Below are 23742 nucleotides of genomic sequence, written 5' to 3'. Positions count from 1 at the left end.
TTCAACTCTTCGCCTCATCTCGTATTCGCGCAAATATTCCTAATATTTTTCTTATTATCTCACAGCCGGCTATAATTCGATTCCTCAGGTCATCAACATTTTCGACGGGACTGGAATAAACTAATGACTTAAGAAAAACCCAAATGCAAAAATCTAGAAGATTTAAATCTGGCGATCGAGCAGGCCAATGTTCTGCACTTCCCCTACCTATCCAACGATTTGGAAATTCTGTATCTAAGTGATTACGTACATTGATATTAAAATGGGCTGGTGCACCATCATGCATGAACCATAAGTGTTGCCTCAGCTGTAGAGGTACTTCTTCAAAACGAACAGGTAACTCTTCCTGTAGGAAATGAAGGTAAGATTCTCCTGTTAGGCATTGTGGGAGGAAATATGAGCTGATGAAATGATCGTCAATTAAGCCATTACTAGTACATACATATTCAGCACATTTACTGAAAACTGATGCTGAAAATGAGTCTCAAAGATTCCATGTGGATTCTCCTCATAAGTGATTGTTATGGAAATTTCCTCAGCATACAATCTTCGAGCTTGCCGACCATTTCCATTACTTCGGCCATAGATAAAATCCATATCTGACAGTTCCGCATTTGTAAAATTTTCCATTTTTTTCGATAAAAGAAAAATTATTTACTTATTAATAATAACTAAAAGCTTAATAGTGAAGGAACGCTAATTTGTACGATATTTTGTATTTCGCAGATGAATGTTGACATTTTGTATTTAATATTAGTTCATTAATATTAAATACAAAGATCTAATATTAGTATATGAGTTCTTTATCTGTACTATCTAAACAAGCGTAGTCAGAAAGTTATACTTATGTGGAAGAAGGTCAAATTCAAAATTTCAATTTATTAGGAGATGTAACTGAATCTCCAATTATAACTGAACATTTTAAGCAAACACCTCAAAAGCCATCCAAAAGATAATTAGGAAGCAATAAAAACATTAATACAAAGCTGTTAAGATTAGAGAAAAAAAAATGAAATTGCTTACAAATCCATATTTAACTAATCAAAAACCAAAATCCGATGATTATCATTATTTTATGAGGCTTATACCAGTCATGCCATATCGATTTTTGTAAAAAATGAGAATACAGTGGCAAAATTCCAGAAGCAATTACGGAAGAATTATAAGCCTTTCTTCTGCTGTAATTGGGTTTTTCGTAATTTGGGTATTTCGTTATATTGTGCGAGAGTTTTAACATTAAGTCACAAGAAATCATTGAACGACATTCTTGTCTATTCAAAAAATTTTTGTGGATGTCTTCTTCAATTGGTATATAAATGCTGATATTCCTCATGAGTTTTGCTGCTCTTGTTAATATCATGAACCCAAACTGGTCACTTATTGGATAAAACTCTAAATTTTAATGTAAAATTTTCGATTAAAAATTGTCAGAAAGAGATAGTTTTTCCGTAATATCACACCACCGTCCGCTAAGTTCTGTACTGTTTATGTAATTTGCAAATTAAAATAAGCCCGACATCCGCTATCAGCGCTAGTATCTGAAGTACTCTTCGCTATCAGCTTTATGTGTGACCGAAGGGAGTCATCATACCTGACATAAATATGTACCCTGTGAAAATCCTCGCGCCTGCAACATAATTAGGAATGCGTGGTCTTTTCCCTCACAGATCTCTGCACAAGGGATCTAGTACCCGTCAAAGTGTTAACAGGTTTGAGAAAAAACTTGGTAGTCTGCTCTGCCTACTTCTCATCGAAATTGACTCACCTCCCCGGGTCGTTACTGCAGTGGTCAAATATTGCAAGAACTTGGATCTCCAGCGTCGCATGTGATTCCAATTCGCATCATCGCCTTTGGGGATGTGAAGATGAGAACCGAAGGGGCCGCTACCTGATTAACTTCTTGTCCTCAAACGGGCTCATAAAACTACTCAACCGGGACAGCGTCCACACTTCGGAAACTCTTGAAATCGGAGCCAATCACTCATCGATCTCACGATCTGTTCACCCAACACTGCGAAGCTTTTTGGCTCATGGAGGGTGTTTCTTGAGGTCATAATGTCAGACCACAGGCACATCATATTTGAGCTTGAGTAACATGCTCGGCGGGATACGCCAGCCTACAGAAGTCCGATAACCACTGATTGGGACCACTTTCAAGAGGAACTAGTCGGTGGTCTTGTGGACATGCCGGCAAGGTACACACTTCTGGCGGATACTGAGATTGGGACTGTCAATCTGACTCATACGATAGCCGCGGCATTGGAGGATATTTGTCCACTAAGATAGAGACCCGCAAATGTAAAGAATGCCTTGTGGAATAATAGCACGGAAAAATACCCTGACACTACGCGGCGGCTCCTTCGCAGGGCAGAGCTCTCTAAGCTTGCCACTGACCGGAATAGGTTCCACGCAGCTCAAAGGCTTTACTGAAAGATATTCAGGGACTTTAAGTTGTTCTCTGTTGAAAACACATCCTCCGCGGCACGCCTGTGCAAGATACTGTCCAATAACCCTGGTACTAAGATCGGGTCGCTGTGACTTCCAGATGACGGCCTATGAGAGGGAGACATGCTACGCACTCACTTTCCAGGCTCCAACTGGTCTTATGATCACCCTCGCTGTTCTCGGACCCGAATTCATATCGAATACGAGACAGCTAGAAAGATAATCACCTACGATCGAATCACCCACAAGGAAGTAGCAATAAAATCATTCCCTCCCTTCAAATCAGGAAAGACAGGCTTCAGGAGGCTTACAGACTCCCTTCAAGACAGGAAATCCTAAACTGCGGATATCAATCTGCTCGGACAGCAAGACAGCCATTAAGGCTGAAAAGGTGAGATTCAAGCTTGTACTGGAGTGCATAAAGGTCCTGGAGGAACTGGTAAAGGTAGGCTGCCATGGTGGAAACCAAGAAGCGAACTCCCTTGCTAAAGGAGGATCTGCGAAACAGCCGGTGGGACCTGAACCCGTAATCGGTATAGCTAAATGCATAGCGACTGCATGAATGAAGAGTCTGCTGGACAAGTGGACCCTCCAAAGATGGACTGAAGCACGTGGCATGAGACAGGCATACATAAACGGACCCTCTGCCTGCCTCACTAGAAATCTACCGCGCTTTAAAAGACGCGAAATTCGGCTAGTGACGGGTCTATTAACCGAATACTGGGCATTTAAGACGCCGCGCCATCTCCACTGGGTGGCAACATCGTATTTTAAATAGAATATAGGATTATTATCGCAAATATACAAGCTCTTCAAAAAAATTATTAGGAACGGACTGATCAATCAATTAGATCAATACCAGCCATAGCACAAGCGGGTTTTAAAAAACAGTATAGCACGAGTGACCATCTTTTCGGATCCTAGTGGAAGAAGAGATTAAATATAATTAGGATATTTGTTTGGCGTTCGTAGATTTTCAAAAGGCCTTTGTTAAACATTGGGCAACACCTACATTGTACCGAGCGATAATCTTTAAATCCTTCAATCCAGATGTCCGTATTGGGTTTTCCAAGGGCATTGGCCTCTCGTAACTCTCGGTGGGGCACGACGGGTCCTTCTAGAAGATCTATGTAGATAGCAGCCTCCGACTGCTTACTACACTACAAATCACAAATCAATCAAATCATTATCGCTTAGGGCTTTGTCAAATGATTTAATTTTTTTACCAAAAATGTACATATTATTACTTTTTATCATCTTTTAACACTTAAATAGTAACATTACTAACTAGTCACGCACAAGCTTGGAGCTTACCTTTACGGCCGTGATAGCCTTAATGGCAGCTCTGCAGGTAAAAGTGATATTAGTAAAGCTATACCTGGACTACTGGCCCGGGACCATTTATTGGAGGGGTTAAGTTAATCTTCAACCTATAATTTGCCTTCAAGTTATTATTTCATACTAGTTCTTATAAAGAAAACTAATTTGTTTAACTGAAAATAGCAAATTACATCCAATGTTTTGACGTGGGCTACACGGCAAGATGACGTAAACCAGAGGTTTGGGAAATTTGATCAAATTCATCATTGTTACTCATCGAGAGTGCGGTAATAATAGATAAGTTACGCTATTAGAACGTTATATTCGGTAAGTTAAAAGGAAGAACATACATAAAATAATGTTTTAAAATGACAAAAAAATCAAGATTCCTTTTTTTTATCTATATTTTTAACAGCTAAAACTTAAAAAGCTAAAAAATGGTTGTATCTTAACAGCCGCGAATATACCAGCTGTTCTTCGGCATAGGGAGATCATCTCGTCCGTTGGTTAGACCCGAAACTGCGACAACGACGGAGTGACCTGCGAGCATACGTCGCGCCATTTCGGAACACCTGTACAAAGTTGGAAAATGTTTTGAAACAGTGGTCTACCCAATATATACGCAGCGCTATGCTGCCAGTTCAAGTCTGAATATTGACGCGACTTCTAAATCGAAGTAAATAATACAGTGTAAATAAATGTTTCTAGTAGTTAAATTATATTGTATCGAATATATTAATTTATACCTAAATGGACAGCAAAAACGCTACAATGCCATCAAAGTTCTACCAAATTGTTTCTTTGGAAATGTTCATGGAATGTTGGGTCATGTATTTATATTCTCTGAACAGACCAGGAATGTTTCAGTTTAAACCCTGAATATTTATAAATCATATTTAGTGAATCATCATGGAATATTTATGCTATTATTAGTTATTCATACAAAAAAACATTACATAATTACATATTAAAAAGTAGAATAACATATCTTAGAGTTTTTACAGGCTTCATTTGAATTGCTTCACATATCAGTATAATTCGGCGGAGAAAAATCATTTATCGGATGATAGGATATGCATACAGCATTATGTACCTATGCATAACTACTCTACAGTACAATAGCTCATCTAAAAAAGAGCTATGTTACAGAAAGAGTTAGTATAGAAGATTTCGTTCTCTGATGTTCGATGCACTTCACAGGATACCTATAATGTCAGATTATCTGCTGAGAGACCTGACCATTCTTGTCTCTGCGATCATCTCCTAAAGAAATATTTACACATTGTTTCTCTTACAGATCACCATGCTGGCCTCGGATTTTTATATAGGTTTGATATACAAAAAAAAAACTTGTATTAAAGTTAATTTTAAATACAATACTCTACATTTCTGCATATTTTATAAAGTGTTAACTCTACGTTTTATCTTAAATATGTATAAAAATATGCTTACAATATACACATGTGAGCGCATGGTTATTTATATAATGATAAGTACTCACATATGATATCAATTTTGTGTCTGTATTCAGGTAATTTAAAACGATAAGATAAAAAATTAACATTTCTTATAAAAAGTGCATAAGCTGGTAACCTTTCGCGATTTGCTAATCTATTCTTTTAGGTTAACTGTAGGTCACCTGACTTAACCATTTAATTACAATTAATTACAGATTTAACATTTTTTACATTAAACTACAGATTTAACCATTTGTGGAAGCAATAAAGAAAATATTTTAAATCGAACAAACGAGAAACATAAAAATACACATGCCTCTGTCACTAATCTGATAGATTCCCAATCTACTTTAAAAAAACTAAAGAAATCTGTTGATGGGATGGATAACGAGGATTATTTGGTACCGTTAAAGTGTTTTCCAATATATGCTCATCATTTGGTACTGAATTAGTCTAAGTTAACTGCGTTAGGTGTCGCTACAAATTTATATTTGCCAACGTAAAGTCAATATTCTAAGTAGGCGAAAAAGTCAAAGACGTTCTTTTACTTTTTTTAAAAATGAGCCAGGAGTTCACAAAAACTTTAATAAAGAATTAATTTTCTTGCAAAAATTATATTTCTTGTTAATTTGCTCTGTTGTATTTCACATGGGTGGCATAAAACGTCCTATTACAAAATCAAGGACCTTGGTTTAATTCTTCTTCTTGTTCTTCAGATACCCATCCGTTTCGAATGTTGGCAATCATACTCATTTTGTAACAGTTCGAAACAGTTCTACTGAGCTTTTCTCAAGCCAATAACTCCGTAGATTCCGCAACCATGATGTTCCTCTTCTTCTGGGCCCTCTGTTACCCAATACCTTTTCGTTGCACTTTATGTTTGTAATGTGAGCTGTCCATGGTATTTTAAGCTATTCCTATACAGCCACGGTGGCTTCTGCGAGTGTCCAGGTTTCTACGCCATACAATAGAAAGTAACATAGCAACAGTGCCTTACTTTCGTTTGAAGAGATATGTTATAACTTTCGAATATGGCACTGATTTTATGAAATACCTTCATTGCTTTTCCTAGACGATATTTTATTTCATGTGTACATGGTTTATTCATGACGGTACCAAGGTCGCAATGTGGTTGAAAATTTTTAATTCGAGTTCCGGCGACATATCCATTTATATCTCTTTTGCTGATAATCATTTGTTTCCTTGATATTAAGACCATATTGTTGACTATATTGCGCGATATGGTCCATTAACCTTTGCAATACTTCCAAGCTATCTGCTATCACTCTAATATCATCAGCGTATTGAATATTATTCAGTCTGACTACGTTCAAAAGGTTACCTTCTTTTACTCCGTTAAAAGCTTAGATGAACATTTTTAAATTTCTTCAGAATGTAAGTTGAATATCAAAGTCGAGAGGGCACATCCCTGTTGACCTTGCGTTGTATTTTCATCTGTTTCATTCGGTTTCTATCAAATCTTAAGCATGCTGTCTAATTCCAGTAGAGATTTGAAATTAATCTGATATCTTTCTCGCCCAAGCCGGCCTCTTCCAGGATATTAATAATAAAGACTTTTATTTTAATAAATATACATTGTAAATACAAGATGTTAAATTAATGGCGAAGTCTAGCCCTAAGGGCTACTTTAACTTAACCACAAAATAGCATATTATGACTTTTTTAATTACATAAACTAACAATAATAAAATTACGATTCTATTCCATAAAACTATGATGTAATACTTATAGGTTAAACATAACAATAATGAAGTTTATAGAGTCTTGCCGGGAGAGATCAACAAAATAATACGTATTTTAATTTAATATTAAGAATATATAAGGTTATAAATGCAGGAGCCCATTTAAAATCAAATATGATCAAACAATAAATTGTATAAAGTAATAAGAATCTTGTTGGTTCATATAAAATCTAAGGCTAAAGGACTGTATGTACAATGTACATAATGGCATGCCCTCCTACGGTTGTTTTTGAAATAGATATTCCCTAAATTTATATTTAAATTTATTTACATTTAAAAGTTTAAACTCAGGTATATTATTACGTAATTCAATAGCATTAAACAGAAAAGATCTTTTTTAAAAAGTAGATTTAAATATAGGCATGGTGAAGAATCCTTTATTTCTTATGTTCAAGTTATGTACTTTACAAAATTTGCTAAATGAAGCTTGCACCTATTTGACATATTAAGCCATTTAGTTTCTATTATTTTATGTGATATATGCTCATTTTTTTTAATACCATATATTAATCTGCAACAAGAATTTTTTCATTTTTTGGAATCTTTCTTTTTCTACTAGTCGAAGACATGGCATATATAGTTCAGTTCAGATATCTATTAGAATCGTTGATGTGCCGCGAATAGTCCGTGTACCGGTGTTGTGTGTGTCACATGACAGGCATGTTTAAATCGCAAAATTTTATGTGAAAAGAGTCATAAAGTAATATTCTAAGCGATATTTAATCATTTAATTAAATAAATAAATGTTTTAAGCATTTTTTCTAGAATTTATACATTTAATTCGTAAAATTCGACTACATGCGCCCACGTACTATTTTGTTAGATGTCTGACGTCAGTCATCTAACAAAAGCGTGAAAAGTTGCACAGGTCCGACCTTAAAATGTATTTGTATTTAAAACTTTATTATTCGGGATTTTTGGGTTTAGTTTTATTAAGTTAGAAATTCAGGATAGTTGATAGCAAGATAATATTTAACTATAAGATTTAAGTACGTAAAATGAGTTTAACCAAAAATTTTAATTTAATAAGTTTAGTTTTTAGCGCCATCAGTGGGGTGTTTTTTAGTACCAATTTCTTTTGATAAAAAGTAGTTATGTGGTCAGAAAAGTGGAAGTATATTTTTTAAAATAAACTTTTATATTAAAAATCATCTAGCTTTATGCGTTTAAAAGACACAAGTTTTACTTATAAAAAAAACACACTTTACATCCTGAATGTAATATTTATTAATTTGTTTGCCTCATATTTAGTTATTGTGCATATTAGGAGAGATTTGATGAAAATTAACAAAAATAAATGCTTATACTAAAAACTAAAAATCTTATTCAAAACACTACATTTACAAGTATACTGGATCCTAAAACTACAGTGAGGATACTAAATACTTTTATAAATTTAACCACTCATTTCAATCTGGCCCAAAGAGTTAATACAATTTTCTAAATTTTATTTTTTTGGCTTTGTTCTTTAGCAGTTTCTTCCATTAAGGAAGGAAACAGTTTCTGTGTTGCTGCTATGCATTCCAACTTCATATCGCACATCAACATATGGATACTAAAGCATTACATTATATATACTTTATTTTGTGACAAACAGGGCCAGTAAGCTGTAATTTTTTACAGCTTACTGGCCTTAAAAAATTAAAATTTTAAACTTGTTTAATTAATAAAAATATGGTTTCTTACTATGGCAAAAACGACTTTTTCCCAGAGATTGAAATCATACATCAATCATAAATGTATCATACCATGTTTCGGCTAAATAATATATACACCAGCTGACAATTCCATTACAGCAGCTCTTTTTTTAACCATTTTAACCTTAAACCCAAGTTTTATCAGGTATCTCCGCAAGGTTGAGACTAAGAAATGTTTGTTCCTTGCCGATAAGGTGTCCTTAATCATCTCTATGGTCAGAACCTCAATGTTTTTGTATATAGAATACACACCTTTCCTTAGCAATTTAGAAATATCCGTGTCAAGTCCCTTTGATTGTCCTGCATCTTTTCTTTTTATTCTGTCTTTAATCCCTTTTTTACACATGTACTATAGGGAACCCCTGTTAAAAACGCTGTTTTTTGCAAAGCACTACAATCATTTGTGAACTGAGGATCATTCCTTAGATTGTTATTGACATTTAGATAAAATTGTTTGGCGTCTGTACTTAAACAATTACGTTTTAAAACTGCTTGATTTTCCCCTGTAGCTTCTACTTCCCTTGCTTCTTTTTACTTCCTCAACACTAGAAAATGAACTATCAGAACTATGTAAGTCTAAATCACTGTCCAGATCACTCTTATTGTTTTCATCACAAATTTTATTGTCTTTCTTGTGCACCCACCTCTTGTGGTCTCCATAAGCCCACACAAACACTTTCCTCTTCATTTGCCAAATTTTCCTGCCTATTTTCCCAGAGTCGAAACATTTTAAGGTCTTTAGGTATAATACCAAAACAAATCCACAAACACAAATTAAAAAAAACACACTTCCTCACAGTAAAAACTGCAAAAAATTTAAACGAATACAGACCAAATTCTAAATTCTCCACATTCATAAACGCGTAAAAAGCAAAACCGACAAAACTCATCAAATAATAATACCCTCACATGACCCCCCTTCCAACTATTAAAGGTGATAGACCCTTCCTTAAAGATCTTTTTAAACACGTCGAAAGTAATACAAAAACAGCCCAAAAATTTATTTGGGTACGGACCCGTAATCTTCAAAATCAGTGGGATAGAGAGAGATTCAAAATCACTTGCACAGCCTGAAATAGGAGTCGCCAGAACGCAGGTGTTTTATCTTTGTTTAATAGACTGGCAAAAAAGAGGTGACAAGTCTGTGAGTGCTGGAAGTGTTTAAAATATTTTGTAAGATGCTTGGATTTTAGTCCGCGGTCAATTTTTTGATATTATTTTCTTGTGATATTATTTTCTTTCTAAAAATGGACATTTTCAAAAGAAAAATAAAAAATAGTGTACAACATGGGGTTTAATGTATATTTAAAATGATTTCATAGATAAATTATATAAAATTTTGCCATTTAAACATGTATATCATGCGACAAAGGCGTACGGACTAGTTACTGCGGCATCTGCGACACATCAAAGATTCTAATAGATCTCTGAACTGGACTTTAAAAAGTAGGTCGCGATCACTTTGCTCCCGGTTTTGGCGCACAATAGCCGATCGGTATCTTTTATGTGGTATTTATAGCTCGCAGCAGTACTTCCCCGGTATGTTTCAACAGAGCTTTTAGATGTTTAGTTAAGGTTTTAGTAGTGATTTGTACAACGTAGACTATATTTTGGACCATTCTATAAATTATTCAGGTTTAATAAAGTTGTGTTAAACCAAAAGGTGCTTGATTTATTTCCAAAGTAAGGCGAACCCTTGGGCAAACGAGTAATCAGAAATACAATTGAATCCCTCAAGAAATTAGGAGGGTCTCTGCTCCGTGCAGTAGAGCGCTAAAATTATTGTGGAATGTAACCGCCACAGGCACCATGAAACCACCCAGAACACATCAGGCTCGAGGGATCAAAAAATGGGGTTAAATAGGGTCTATTATTGGCAGAAACAATGAACAAGCATGCTTAAATTAAGGGATTAACATAAATCTATAAGATCGGTAGTCTATATATTATGTTATGATTTAATGGTTTCTGTGGGAGTAGTTGAACTAGACTTCTGAGGAGTGAATAAGCGTGGAAACGTGGCTATACAACGCGCATTAAACCATCATTTATACTTTTTTTTTTAACTCTATCATGTTTTGGACAATGGATTTTATTCCTTATAAAACAAATATGATTTGTGAAATTAGAAATGTGTTTCAATATGTCATTTATCTGCATTTACAAATACAATATTTACAATATATAGGGTGGAATTTTTACCTGGACTGCAATAAATTCGGTATTAGAGCCGCTTTATTTGTAAAAAAAAACAAAGAGTCCTTTTTGTGAGTTTGGAAATTTTTTTTCATGATTTTTAGTTCCAAGTTCTCTTGGGGGTACAAACCGTAACTTTCGGGATAATAAACAAACACACATTTAACAACATTTTTTTTTAATTACCTATTGCCAATAATGGGTTTGAGAGCAATTGCAGGTTAATATATAATTTATCTAAATCTTACAATTAATTATTTGAAAGACGACTAACATATAATATCTCCAATTTTTTTCTGGCTATTTCGCAAGTTAATAACTTTGTTTACAATGCAACATATATTACAGATATTTTTATTAATATCTTCTGCTTTCATAGCCACATTAATGATAAATATACAGGGTTAAGGAAAAGCTGTCGATGTTTATATTTATTAATTTATGTCATGTCTCCTAAAAAAGCTTAATATCGTTTTACTTCTATGCTCATAGCGAGTGCCCGAAAATGTTAAAGTTAAAAAAAAATACCCTAAAAAACATTATTACAGTTATTAGAATTTGTTGTTTTTTTTTTTAAATAAAAGTATTTAATCTTAATCCTAAGTATTATTTATATTATATTATTACTCTGGAGCGATTAAGGGTTAAACAATAAATAAGAAATTATAAATTTTCATTTGCATCAAGGAACAGCTCATATTTCTATACCATTATATTTATTTACAATATTTTAAGAGGAATATACTAAAAATAAAAAATAACGATATTAATACTCTTTTTCTAAACTTTTAGATACATTATATAATAAATAGCCAGAATTATAAACTATATATATATATATAATATTATTAATTAAATTACCTATTTAAATATACCATGCACAGCTCATTTTTTACTTATATTTTATTTCTTGATAAACCATGGTTTTTGTGTTCCATCTAACGAAAAATCGACAATATATCTCCACAAAGTGTAAAGAAACAACGATGAAAAAATAATTAAAAAAAATTTATACAGGAAACTTCTTACGTAAATGTCGTAAGGGATGTCTATGCATTCGTAGAATCTCACGAAATAATTGGCTAGGAACTATTGGCGTGGTCTTGCAGGCAAAGGAGGAGGCGGAACAGACCGGGCCGGCACTGGTGGTGGCCGTAAGGGTGTTGATGGTAAGGAGGACTCTGCTCTTGGGGGTGGTGGCGGCGGACCTGCCAAATTAACATACATTAATGAATACCTAATTTTAGCGCATTTTTATCGTTGATATTATTATTATTAGGATACATTTATATAAATATCGATATCTCTTATAAAAACCTAATAGTATAAGATGCCTTTACTCGTTACTTCATGAAGAACACACTCTAAGAATGTCTGTAGTTGATATGGGAAATTGCGCTTAAGATGACATACTTTTTGTTTTTAGGCAAATATTTGATAATCCAAAGATGATAAATAAATCTAATGAAAATGTTTATTTACAAAGTAATAAAATGCCTTAAGAAAATTCAAGATTTAGAAAGAAACAAAAACATCGTCATGTCGATGGTGATTGGTGGGGAAGATGACACACAATAGTCTAAGTTGACTTATCTAATTATTGCTGCACAATTTAAAGGTGAACATCTTAAGTTTTGGTGAAAAGCCAGCACAAACAGTATGGCACCATCATTTACATACCTTATGGCAACATAACTAGTGCTCTCCTGACTTCGATTTACTATATAATTCGTTGCAATAAAGGCGTGCAGCATCCGAGTCATGCGTAAAAGCTTCATTAGGTTCCGTATAGGAAATAATTAAAACGATAGTTCACTTCACCTAATTTCTAACTCTAACGCTCTTACGATATTCTTTCTTTTTTTTGTTTTGGACTTGGGCTTTAATTACATCCATATAAGGAGAACTTGTCAGAATTTGAGAGGCAGTTATTTTTCTCTTTGTACTTCTTGCTGGCCCCCTAGATCCGCTTTCGGAAATAGAGAAATACTGCATAAGTAATTTACCATCTCCTGGGTGGCAGACGACCTAGTAATGACTTGACAATCACGCTGAACCGGTATTGGATTCATCGTATGCTGTGCTAAAACAGAAGGTCCAGGAATGTCTTCATAATTAAGCTTCTCTCTCTCACTCACAACGGGTAGAAACAAAAGATCCGGAAAACCATGTGCGCTCAACGGATAAATTCCAGTTTTGTTCAAATCCACTCGTCATATTTCCGAACGTGGCAACACTTTCATATGCTCTTTCAAAAATACCGCCGATTTGGTTTAACCCTACGGTTTTACCAAGGTTAATTCAGGTGACCATCTCTCGGTTGTAGTATGAATCCAGTCATTCAGAAAATGACACGTCTAGTGGTTGCTTCCGATGGGTGTATTGCGGCCACGTTCATAGCAATAAGACTCCATTAACCATAGCAAACTCCAGACCCTCTAAGTATTCGAATTTAGTTCTTTTTTGGGATAATCATGGCAGGCAGAACAAAATTTTCAGCAGCATTCGCACATACAGCGACAGAGACATGCCGGCCTCGTTCTGCTTTTGTTATGACACCAACTTGTTATTTTTTCCTCCTAGACAAATATTTTCCGTGGTTTTTGGACGGTGTTAAGGCCCGTTTAGTCTATGTTGTACATTTTTATCGGTAGAATATCATTGTCAGTTATTAATTATCCTAAAAGATCAAAGAACTTCATCACTGTTGGTCTATGGGTACATCAAAAGTACGCTTGAAACGTCCAAGATTTTCAGAAATGACGATGAAGTGTAGCCAGCGTCATGTTGAATGCTTCAGAGGCCTTTAGCCACCCCATTTTTTGTTTTCTTTGACGCTTTTGGCCAAGAATAACGTATAGACTTTCGTTGATAGTTGTCACGCATCCTGCAAAATAAATAGGATTTTTTCAAATATTGTTACTCTTCGTAAAGAACATCAGGGCAAGATGACATACTATATCATCTTAAGCTAACAGGTTACTATGTCATCTTACCCTACCAGCTACAAAATATTGACAGCCCTTGCTGCTTTAAAACTTTAGGGTTATGTTAATTATTTTTCTGTATTCATAAAGCAGATTACTGACAGTTAATATCAAATTACCCAAAATATAAGTAAAAACTTACCCGATACAAATTCTTTGGTGCAAACACTTTGAACACATCTATATTTTCAATGAAAATAAACAAATGCACACAACAACCAAGCAACGCGAGCTGGCGGTCACAGCAATTGTGAGGTCGCGCCTTTAACGTAGGTACGAGTTAGTTTTAAGGTCCACTACTAGAGTTTGTCTAGATAAGGAAAGGTACACCATCTGTTTCAAAGCTGCGCCAAGTTTTGTTCCCTAATAACGCGCGATTAGCGACAGTAGCGCGCCTTTTTTTAATTTAATTTAATTTAATTTAACGGCACAGAACACAAATATAAGAATTAACGCAACGGCACTGTTTATATGCAAATCGGGGCGATCGATAACCGAGCCGAACAACACGTGCTGTACCTTTCCTTAGCTAGACAAAGTCTAACAACGCAACCAATCAGTTAAGTCAATTATATTTAAACAACCTGAACAGTTATTAATCTCATTATTTTGTACTAGCAACTCATTGTTATAAGTATATTAATAAATTCTGTAGATAATAATATCATATGTGTCGTACTCCTTATCCCGACATATTTGGTGACCCCACAGTGATAAAACTGTTACAATAAATGAGCGCGAAGCATAGCGACGCGTTTCCTTACTCGATAGCAACCCAGTGCAAGTGAACCGCAAGCAACGACGGCATTAAGTCAATCTTGAGGATCTCTCTCATCTCATAGACCTAATTTTCAATAGATTTTTATTGAATGTTTGGGCTGGCGTGGTAAATGCTTATTGGATCCTACTTTTTTCCATTTCGACTGACCGGTGAAATTTATTTAAATTTTCTTCGACACAATCTTCCACAATTATAAGAAGATGTTCCTCTAAATGTAAGACAGAATATTTGGCTTCTACATGATATGGCTCCACCACATTTTAAAGGACAAGTTCAGAAACATTTATATAATGAGTTTCCAAATAAAAGGATAAGGTGGAATAGACCCATTTGTTGGCTTCCTCTTTTTCCAGATTTAACCGAGAAAGAGTTGGTGTATCTTTCACAATCTTGGATAGAGCAGTAAATACTCCGGCAGAACTTCAACAACTCATTGAAAATTCTTGTGATTTAATTCGTGCACACCAGGATTTTATTTTCTAAATATTTGTGCATTCGCCGAGCAAGATTGTGTGTTAATCGAATAAATAGCGAAAACTTTGTTCAATTCTTGTAAAAACGGTAACTATTTAGCTTATTAAATATTTTTTTTTAATAATTTTTAATAATGTGAAGTAGATCTCTTATTGTGCAACTTTTATATAGGTAATTTTTGGTATATTAAATTCTTTTGACGAGTTCTACAAGGTGTTCAAATAAATGACCCAGTTTATAAACACCCTGTATATAAGTATCCTATGTATACCAGTCATATCAAATAACACATAATTTAAGGAAATTCTCGTAATTATTACACATAAATGTTTCCCTATATCTAAAAATTATACAAAGTAATTACCCAAAGGTGCTGGCATATTAACCGCGGAATCATCTTGAATCTCTTCATAAATACCGCCCTCTTGATCCCGTGGAGGCAAAGAAGGTAACTCCGGTGGTGGCATATTTGGTGGAGGTGCTCCCGATGGAACGCCATTCCCATTTTGGTTTATAGCGGATGAAACTATGGTTGGCTGAAGGGCAGGTTGGGGAGTAGATTTAACCGGAATACTTATAACTCCTGCTCTTGGTAATAAAGTTTTTTTTATTGGACTTGAGATTGGTGTCATTTTAACAGAAGGTGGGGGAGGACGACTAGGTGGAGAGGGTCGTGAACTATCCTTTTGCTGAACTAATGGTATACCAAGACCTTAAAATTTGAATAGTCAATTATTAGTTTTTGCAGAAATTAGATATGGTGTGAGCAGATGCAACAACTCTTTATGAGGACTAAGATCAAACATCTATGTCACAAGTTTGGCTAAGTCAATGATAATAGAAAACACTTACAGTGATATTCAGATTGGCTGGCTGTAGAATATAAAGAAATTGTATTATTAGAACATAACTCAATCTCTTCTTTAGCCTTTTCTACCCAATCCGGGGCCTTCAACGATAAGGCAAGGTCATAATCTTGAATCTAAATGTTAAAATAATAACGGTAAAAATGAGGTTTTACGTGTAAATTTAGAACTTACTCTTATAACACCACCAGTCTTCTTCATAGCTTCTAACACGGACTGTCCTTCTCTAAAAGTGATCCACATGGTATCAGCGACGAATCTAACTAAAATGGTTTCCCCGAATTGGGCAAACTCTTCTAGTAAAATCATTACAATATTATCATCAAAGACCATTCCATCTTCTTGTTTGGCATCTAAAATTTTTAACTCCTAAATAAATAATCAACCAAGAGAAAAATAATGGGTGTATGAGTTAACATTTAATATAATTCTGCTGAAATTTGACAGGATATATCACTTAAAAGAATTCTGATATTCTTGAATTGTTGTCTATTTTCAACGACTTTTTTCGGATGATAATAATGATGACTAGATAGTCGAAATGCATTATATGTTTTAACACTTTTATTTGTTGTATACAAGTATGGTCATAAATTTTTCTAACATTACATTTTTAGATTTGTCAACTTTGTAATAATAATATTTGAAACGCTAAACTCGAAATACTAGATATCGTCGTGGTGACTGCAACATATTGTATGTCATTTAAAGTATACTTTTCAGGAGATACAAAAATGTTATTTTACATGACAATAGCTGCAATAGGTAAACCGTACTGACAGGTTTTTCTTTATGAAAGACCATGACATACCACCTTTTGCTACTCTACTTTGATACTTATGGCGAGACACGCCCAATTGATAACAATAATTAACATACAATAGTCAATAAAAAGGGATAAAACGCATATAAAATTTTGATTATAAACATTATTAATTATAACTTAAACCATCATAAAAAAATGGTAATTTTGGGGAATCAGCTGCTTTAGTTCTTGCAAATGTCCAAATTTTAAGGCCTCAACCGCGCGAGGTGCATCATATAATTTTTAATGATATGGTAAGCTGTCAACTCGTTTTAACGCTGTGGTTAATGGTTTCCAGTCTTCCTGGAAATCAAATTTATAGTTATTTTTTCCTTCTGGAACATATTGGTAGGCAACGACATCAGTGACACAAGGATCACCAACTTTATTCTCCAGTCAAATGCAATAAAAAATAGTTAAAAAAAGATCATGTTGATGGTAAGCGGTTTCATATGATTTTGTCTTGCAGCTTGATTTATTGGTACAATGTCTGCTAGAACATAAACCTCCCTTTCTTTCCCAGTTTCCCTTCTATGGCAGCATGAATCGAATCTATTTTCGTTAAAATATGTCCAACTTCAAGGTACTATTGTTCGTGTATTTTTAATGCCAAGCTTTATTAGTGCATTCGACAGCTTTCTTGGTATCCGCAACCGTCACTCCAGATTATAATTTTATTAGGTTTATAAGTATGCATTTCTTTTTAAAAATACTTCACTACAATTGAGGATAATACATAACTTTCCGCTCCTCCAGCTGCTTCATTCCACGCATAACAAACATCTTTGGTAGAAAAACTATAATACGTAAGATTGTGCACCTTTAATTTAGTTTTGTAATAGTTTGCAGCTGCACTAAGACGAGGTGAAAGCAAAACGGCTTGTTAATCAGTTATGTAAGTTTTTACTTCAGAAAACTCTAAAGCTGCAGACTTGTCCCTTTCTTTTTCATACCAGGCATCATTTTTTTTAAATCTGTTTTTAATATGCTTCGTCGTTTAAATTGCCTTATTTATACATAGTGCATTCATTGCATTGGTCTTTTTTAGATTTATAAATACCGATATTTAGTTGTATAATTGTAAGAAATGGCTTATTTTCCGTTTTACCCCAATAAATTCAAGAACTACCGTAAAATGGGGTGAATAGAAATAGTTTCGGACCTTTCCTACTCTGCTGCTAACATGGTAGTCACCTTTTTGACAACAAAAAATAAGGAATCTACGGGTCTCGACTTGTAGATCAAAAAGCGCATAATAGATTTTTTTTAAATAGAGGTTTTCCACAAAAAAAAAATAAAAGCGCTCTTTTTCTACCCTTAATGTGGGGTGAATAGAAACACCTGAAAAAAAATTTAAATTGATAAAAAAAATATAAATACACAAAAAAAACTGAGAAAAACCAATTTTACAAAATAAAAAAACTTTATTTCTCTAGAAATGTAAGTATAAACGTAATAAACAAGTTTAAACATATTAAATTAAACAACTTTGATGCAAATTAAATTTCAAAATGTCTCTTCTTGACGTAGATGCTTCTATCTCGTCATGAACTAGGAAAACCTCTCCAACAACCTGGCTAAAATGAAAGGTGGAAACATCTGGAAATCCATAAATATATCCTGACGAGTGTTTAGTGGGGCCACTTCTTAAGAAAGTGGCTTCAATGTAATTTTCTGTATTATTAATGACTTGTCCGATAAAATATTTATTTCTTTGTCTATTTCGATATTTGTTATATTTTGTTGCGAAATAGGAGAAACACATCGGAACAATTTACCCGCGAAGCAGACTGATGCTGATGAATTATTTGTATCCCACTTATTCTCGGACTTATCAGTGAAACTTGATAGTGAAGTGTCCATTTCTGAGTCTGCATCTGAAGAATGATCTTGATCTTTTTCCATTTCAGAGTATTCACTTGAAGAATGATCTTGAGCTTTTGCCATTATTGGCATGAAATCACCAAGGGGCAAATTCATTTCCGGGTCTGAATCTTCATCTAAGGTTTCCATACGTCTTTCCAAATCATTATCCTCTTGATCGTCTTTAACCAACGTGCTTTCAAAATCTGCACTTGTAACGCTTTTGCCAGCAGGAACTTGAAGTTTACGACGTCGACTCTTCACATTTTGACCATCGCCATATCTCATTGTCCTTAGAAGGTTTACCAAAGAGTTATTAAGTCCTTCTTCAATGTTCTGATTCTCATCATTTGTCTCATCAAGATTTTGCTGCGGAAGGCGTCTCAAGACTTGATCCCTATCTAGTGGAAAAATTGCACACTTTCTAAACCCAGATTGTATGTTTTTTCCAGTATTAGGCTCAATAGCCTTTGACAAGTCATTTAGCAAGAAAGGGAATCTGTCCTTTGGAACCGTGCAATACTTTGAACCAGCCCCCATTTTCAATTTTTCAAGGATCTGTCGCCAAGATGTTTTAAGAGCCCGGAAAAATGCCACGTCCAGGGGCTGGGTTAGATGAGTAGAGTTAGCCGGGAGGAAGATAAATGAAATATTATTTTCTTCGCAAAAAGATACCATTCAGATTGTCGCCAATTAAGTACTTCTTTCCCGGTAGATCTTTTACTGCAGGTATGACAGTTCTCTCTACCCAATCTGAGAAGGAAATCGTATCAAACCAACCTGAAGGACTTCTATTAAATCTGACGTCCTTTGGTCCTCCAACTGTCCAAGATGTATACAGATTTTTAGCTTTGTAAACCACGTATGGTGGGAACAATTTTCCATCAGCTGAAACAGCGTACATAATAGAAATGGCTGAGTTCGACGTATTGCAAATACGTTCTGGATAGTGACAGCCTCTTTTCGAGATTACTTTTTTTCTACCCGGAGCGTCAGTTAAATTTGTTTCGTCGTAATTTATTATGTCTGATGACGGTACATTTTTCAACTCCGTGGCTAAATTGTCAAAATAAGCATTTTGGTATTGGGAGAAACAGCAGCTCTTGAGCGCTTGATGTTTTGGCAGATTCTAGATCTTAATTCATTTTTGTGACGTTTTAAAAAAGAATAGACAAAGTCTGCCAGGGATATTATCTTTAAATCTCGTTATTGTTTTACCTCTACTGTCTAGGTAATTTTTTATCATCATCCTGACGTCCAAATGGTCAAGTGGATACCCCCAATTGGTGCCGATAAAGCACAGAATAATGAATGTTGTATGTTTCGTGAGCCACTCTATAACTCATCCCGTTGTCAATTGAAGCAAGGGCTATTTTTAGAGATTTTTCATCAATTTTCCTATATGTTTTACCTCAAGTGTCTGGTTTATAAACGCGAGGCATTTTCCTGCAAAAGAACAATTATAGGGTGGATAGAAACAGCGGGTGAATAGAAACAGCGTGTTTCTATTCACCCCAAAATTACTTAAAAGTGACGTTATGTATTATATTACATCATAGCAAAAAAAAAGCAAGACAAGCAATTTCTAAAATAGGCAATGTAAACCAGACACCTTAAAGCTACTTTAACCAGCAACTCAATGTCTTACCTGTTTTTAGCTAACCACTGTGAATAAAGTTTTGCTGGTGATGAAAAAAGCACATGTGTTCACTCCAATGGGTGGTTGGTACTGCAATCAGGGGTGCCAATATAAAACATCTTTGGCCTGTTAAAGTAGTTATGGCGACATCTGTTGACCGTTTAAGAACAAATTTGAAGCGTTGGGAGGTTTAATTTCAATGTTGATTTTTTTAAAAAGAAGTTTCCCGTTTTTGTTGCTATTCACCCCATTTCACGGTACTCTATACTTTTCACGACTGTTTATATCTGGTTAATTTCAGTTGGTGCCCAATTCTCAACTTCCGAAGTTGTACCTGCTGAATATACCCTTTCCTCATCTGAAACCCATCATCGCACAGCCTTCTTCCAAATGCACAATATGTTGTAAAATATTTAAACGTCAACTTTTTTTAGAGTTTTCTGAAATCATTTGAAATCTTCTGTTTTGGTCGTACTTTTAAAACGTTTCCTGATACGAATACTATTTTAGCCTTCCATGAAGAGAAACATCAAAACCGAGCAAAAATGAAATGTCGTTCTTCTTCACTAATTGTGGAACATTCAAAATTTCGATTTGCACTGCCCTTTCCAACATGCAAGCCAAGAGATCTCCTGTTTCTGCACGGATTGTTGGTATTTGCTGAATCCGTTTTTTTATTCTATATAAATTTTTTCTGCAAGTCCATCAATAACTTTCAATTTTTGTTGCCCTTTGCAATCCTTACAATTTACGTCTCGCCCTCTTTTTTCGAGGTTGTATTCTGTCTCTCGTCTTTGCTGGATGGTCTAGCCTCATTTAAATTAAATTCTTTTTCGTATTCACTGATATGATAAAACTTGGTTGCAGTAACGTTATCTTGAGTTTCATTGGGATCGGTTGATTCATGCGACTCGATTGTCCTAGTACAATCAACAAATCTAGATGTTATTCTTATGCCATTTTAAAATTAATTTCAGTCGTAGATATTTCCGAAACATATCGTTTCAAAATTGAATGACGTACATCTTCTTAAAACATTCTTAAAATTGAAAACTATTTATAATAAATAAAAGTAATAACGATTAAAAGCAACTATTTTCAATAACAAGGCAACTAAACTCAGCTAAACTATTTTTTTAGGTTTTAAAAGAACTAAAACAAAAAAAAAGTTAAGACTAATAGAAAACTAGCGACCTTATTCTATATTACATAAAATGTTTAATATAGCACAATACCGGCACCAACACTCATCGCTGTGACATACGGTTAATTGCCATAACCAAAACACATATTAATTACATTCGCCCAGTTAGAAGTGATTTCGTCAGCTTGTTATTGGACAATCGACATGAGATCATTTTCAAAATTCCGTTACATTATTATAGTTCGAAAAGTGTAATAAACTTAAATTCGATTTTTTTAACATACGACCTATTGCGGTCACTACGACGATATACTCAAAGTTTTTTGGGCTAGTTTTGCTTATTTACCTTGACAATGTATAATAATGGTTGAATCTGGAGGTCCCATATCTTTAATAACTTCATAAAACATGTCTTGCCTTTTAGAGAGATCAACGCGTCTACATTCAATATCCACGATTGCAATAACTGGTCTATGATCACTCTGCTTTAATTCAGCTCTACCATAATGAATTAAATTACCAGCTGATAAATTCTGTGTCTGGCCATTAAGTTCTGCAAAATGTCTTCTTTTCCATAGAATTCGATCTGTCCAGGCTGGAGCGCGACATTTTTCACTAGTATCATAATCATCACTAAAGAGGTCATATTTATAAGTCGGAGGAAAGGTAATTTTACCTTCAATAAAATTTTTAAATGCGTTACCCTCTTCTTGTTGCTTCTAAAAAAATATTTATTACTCTTTGATGCATATTAACGTAGGCAACAACTGAAAACAATATTTTTAAATTTTATTAAGAAAATCAATGTTATAAAGTTGGTTTGTTAAAAATCACATTTTGTCAAAAGCTAACAGAATGTTTACTGATATTATATACAGATCGAGTTCTTATTATAAAATAATCCATTGTTATTCCAATTGTAACATAAGAAATTAAATCATAAAAAGTTTACAGTTTTAAAACTGGAATAACTTATGCCATATCGTTAAATAACGTACTGAAAAAAAAATAGAAATTATTATTTAATTATTTATTAAATATTGATACATTTAAATATGTACATATTTAATTTTTTTAAGTTTTGGTTTGTTTGTTTTAGTTAGCTTGTACCAAAAATGTATTATTTCTTAAGTGTTATTTGCCGAATTAATTAACGGCTGCTTACCTTTAACTGATCTCGCTCTAAAATAGCATCAAAATTACCTACACGAACTAGTTCTTTAATCTCATCTTTATCCATATCTACACGATAATTAAAATCTCCACACCAGAAAAGGTAATCATGTGAATTTAATGAACGACCCTAAGGAAGAATATTATCTTAGTATGTGCAATTTTGCGTCTAAAAAAGTACATCTAGAAAGATCTACAGGAGTTTTGTATTATTTAAATATAGATTATACCAATGGCAAGCAAAAATACATGGACTTAAGAAGTGTTAGACCCAAAAAGAATAATTTCTTTAACTTGATTTTTCGAACATAATGACTAGATTTAAAAAGTGCTATGGCAACAACCCTTAACGTTTATTTATTAATCTTTATTTTTGTTTATTATTTTTAAAATTTTATCTCTTAGTTTTTGTGAGAAGCATTTCTGAGAGCTGATTAGTACAGATATTTTTAGTTATTGCTCGTCCGTTTACTAGTGTTAAGCATAACAAAATGCCTCTAGTTCGTCGAACACATCAAAATTATCACCATAACGATTTTGACAGTCATAGAGTTATTGCCTATCGAGATGTTGATCCTATCGCAAAATTGGCCACCGTGTTAGTTGTACTGGATAGAAGAAGGTAGGGGAACACGAAGAAGGCCAATTGGTCAACGTAGGCTCTGTAATACGAGCGTATAGAAGCTTCACACAACTAGCCCTACGAAACCGTTTTGGTACTACACGTCAGATCGCTGGCCAATAGTTTGGAAAAGAAGGTACTAGTAGATCCGTTTCTATCCGTATACTCTATCTCTTGGTGACTCTATGGGAGCCTTTGGACTTTTTTTCATACCGTCCAGTCAGTTAGTGCTTCCTCTGAGGACCACTGTCGTAACGTTGAAACTGGATTAGAGAACGGCAACACTGGGAGGCAGAATGGCATAATGTCATCTTCAGCAATGAATCGCGATTATGGACGATGGCCGTAGAAGGTTAAGATGCCACCGTGGAGAACAGCGTAACATTGGATTTGCTGTTGACAGGCATGTACACAGTACACTGTTGGAGTAATGGTTTGGGTATATTGCTCGTCATACTACGGAGTTTCTTCCAAGTAGGTGCCAGGCTTACTGTTTTACCGTAGCCACCT

At 34.4% G+C, this 23742-nt stretch overlaps 1 protein-coding gene across 2 annotated transcripts in view; it reads right to left on the bottom strand.

The window, feature by feature from the left end:
• Positions 1–11039: 11039 nt before the first annotated feature.
• Positions 11040–23742, bottom strand: part of LOC126748858 (synaptojanin-1) — an 87003-nt gene continuing 74300 nt past the window's right edge. For both annotated transcript variants that reach the window (XM_050458367.1, XM_050458368.1), the window contains 6 exons: positions 22603–22740; positions 21784–22156; positions 16161–16339; positions 15973–16102; positions 15485–15832; positions 11040–12086 (listed from right to left, as the gene is read on the bottom strand). In XM_050458367.1, coding sequence (XP_050314324.1) covers positions 11968–12086; positions 15485–15832; positions 15973–16102; positions 16161–16339; positions 21784–22156; positions 22603–22740 — 1287 coding nt within the window. In that variant the 3' untranslated portion in view covers positions 11040–11967. The remainder of the gene's footprint in view (positions 12087–15484; positions 15833–15972; positions 16103–16160; positions 16340–21783; positions 22157–22602; positions 22741–23742) is intronic.

Source organism: Anthonomus grandis, chromosome 22 (genome assembly GCF_022605725.1).
Source record: "Anthonomus grandis grandis chromosome 22, icAntGran1.3, whole genome shotgun sequence".
NCBI classification, from domain to species: domain Eukaryota; kingdom Metazoa; phylum Arthropoda; class Insecta; order Coleoptera; family Curculionidae; genus Anthonomus; species Anthonomus grandis.
This window is presented reverse-complemented; position numbering and strand designations above follow the sequence as displayed.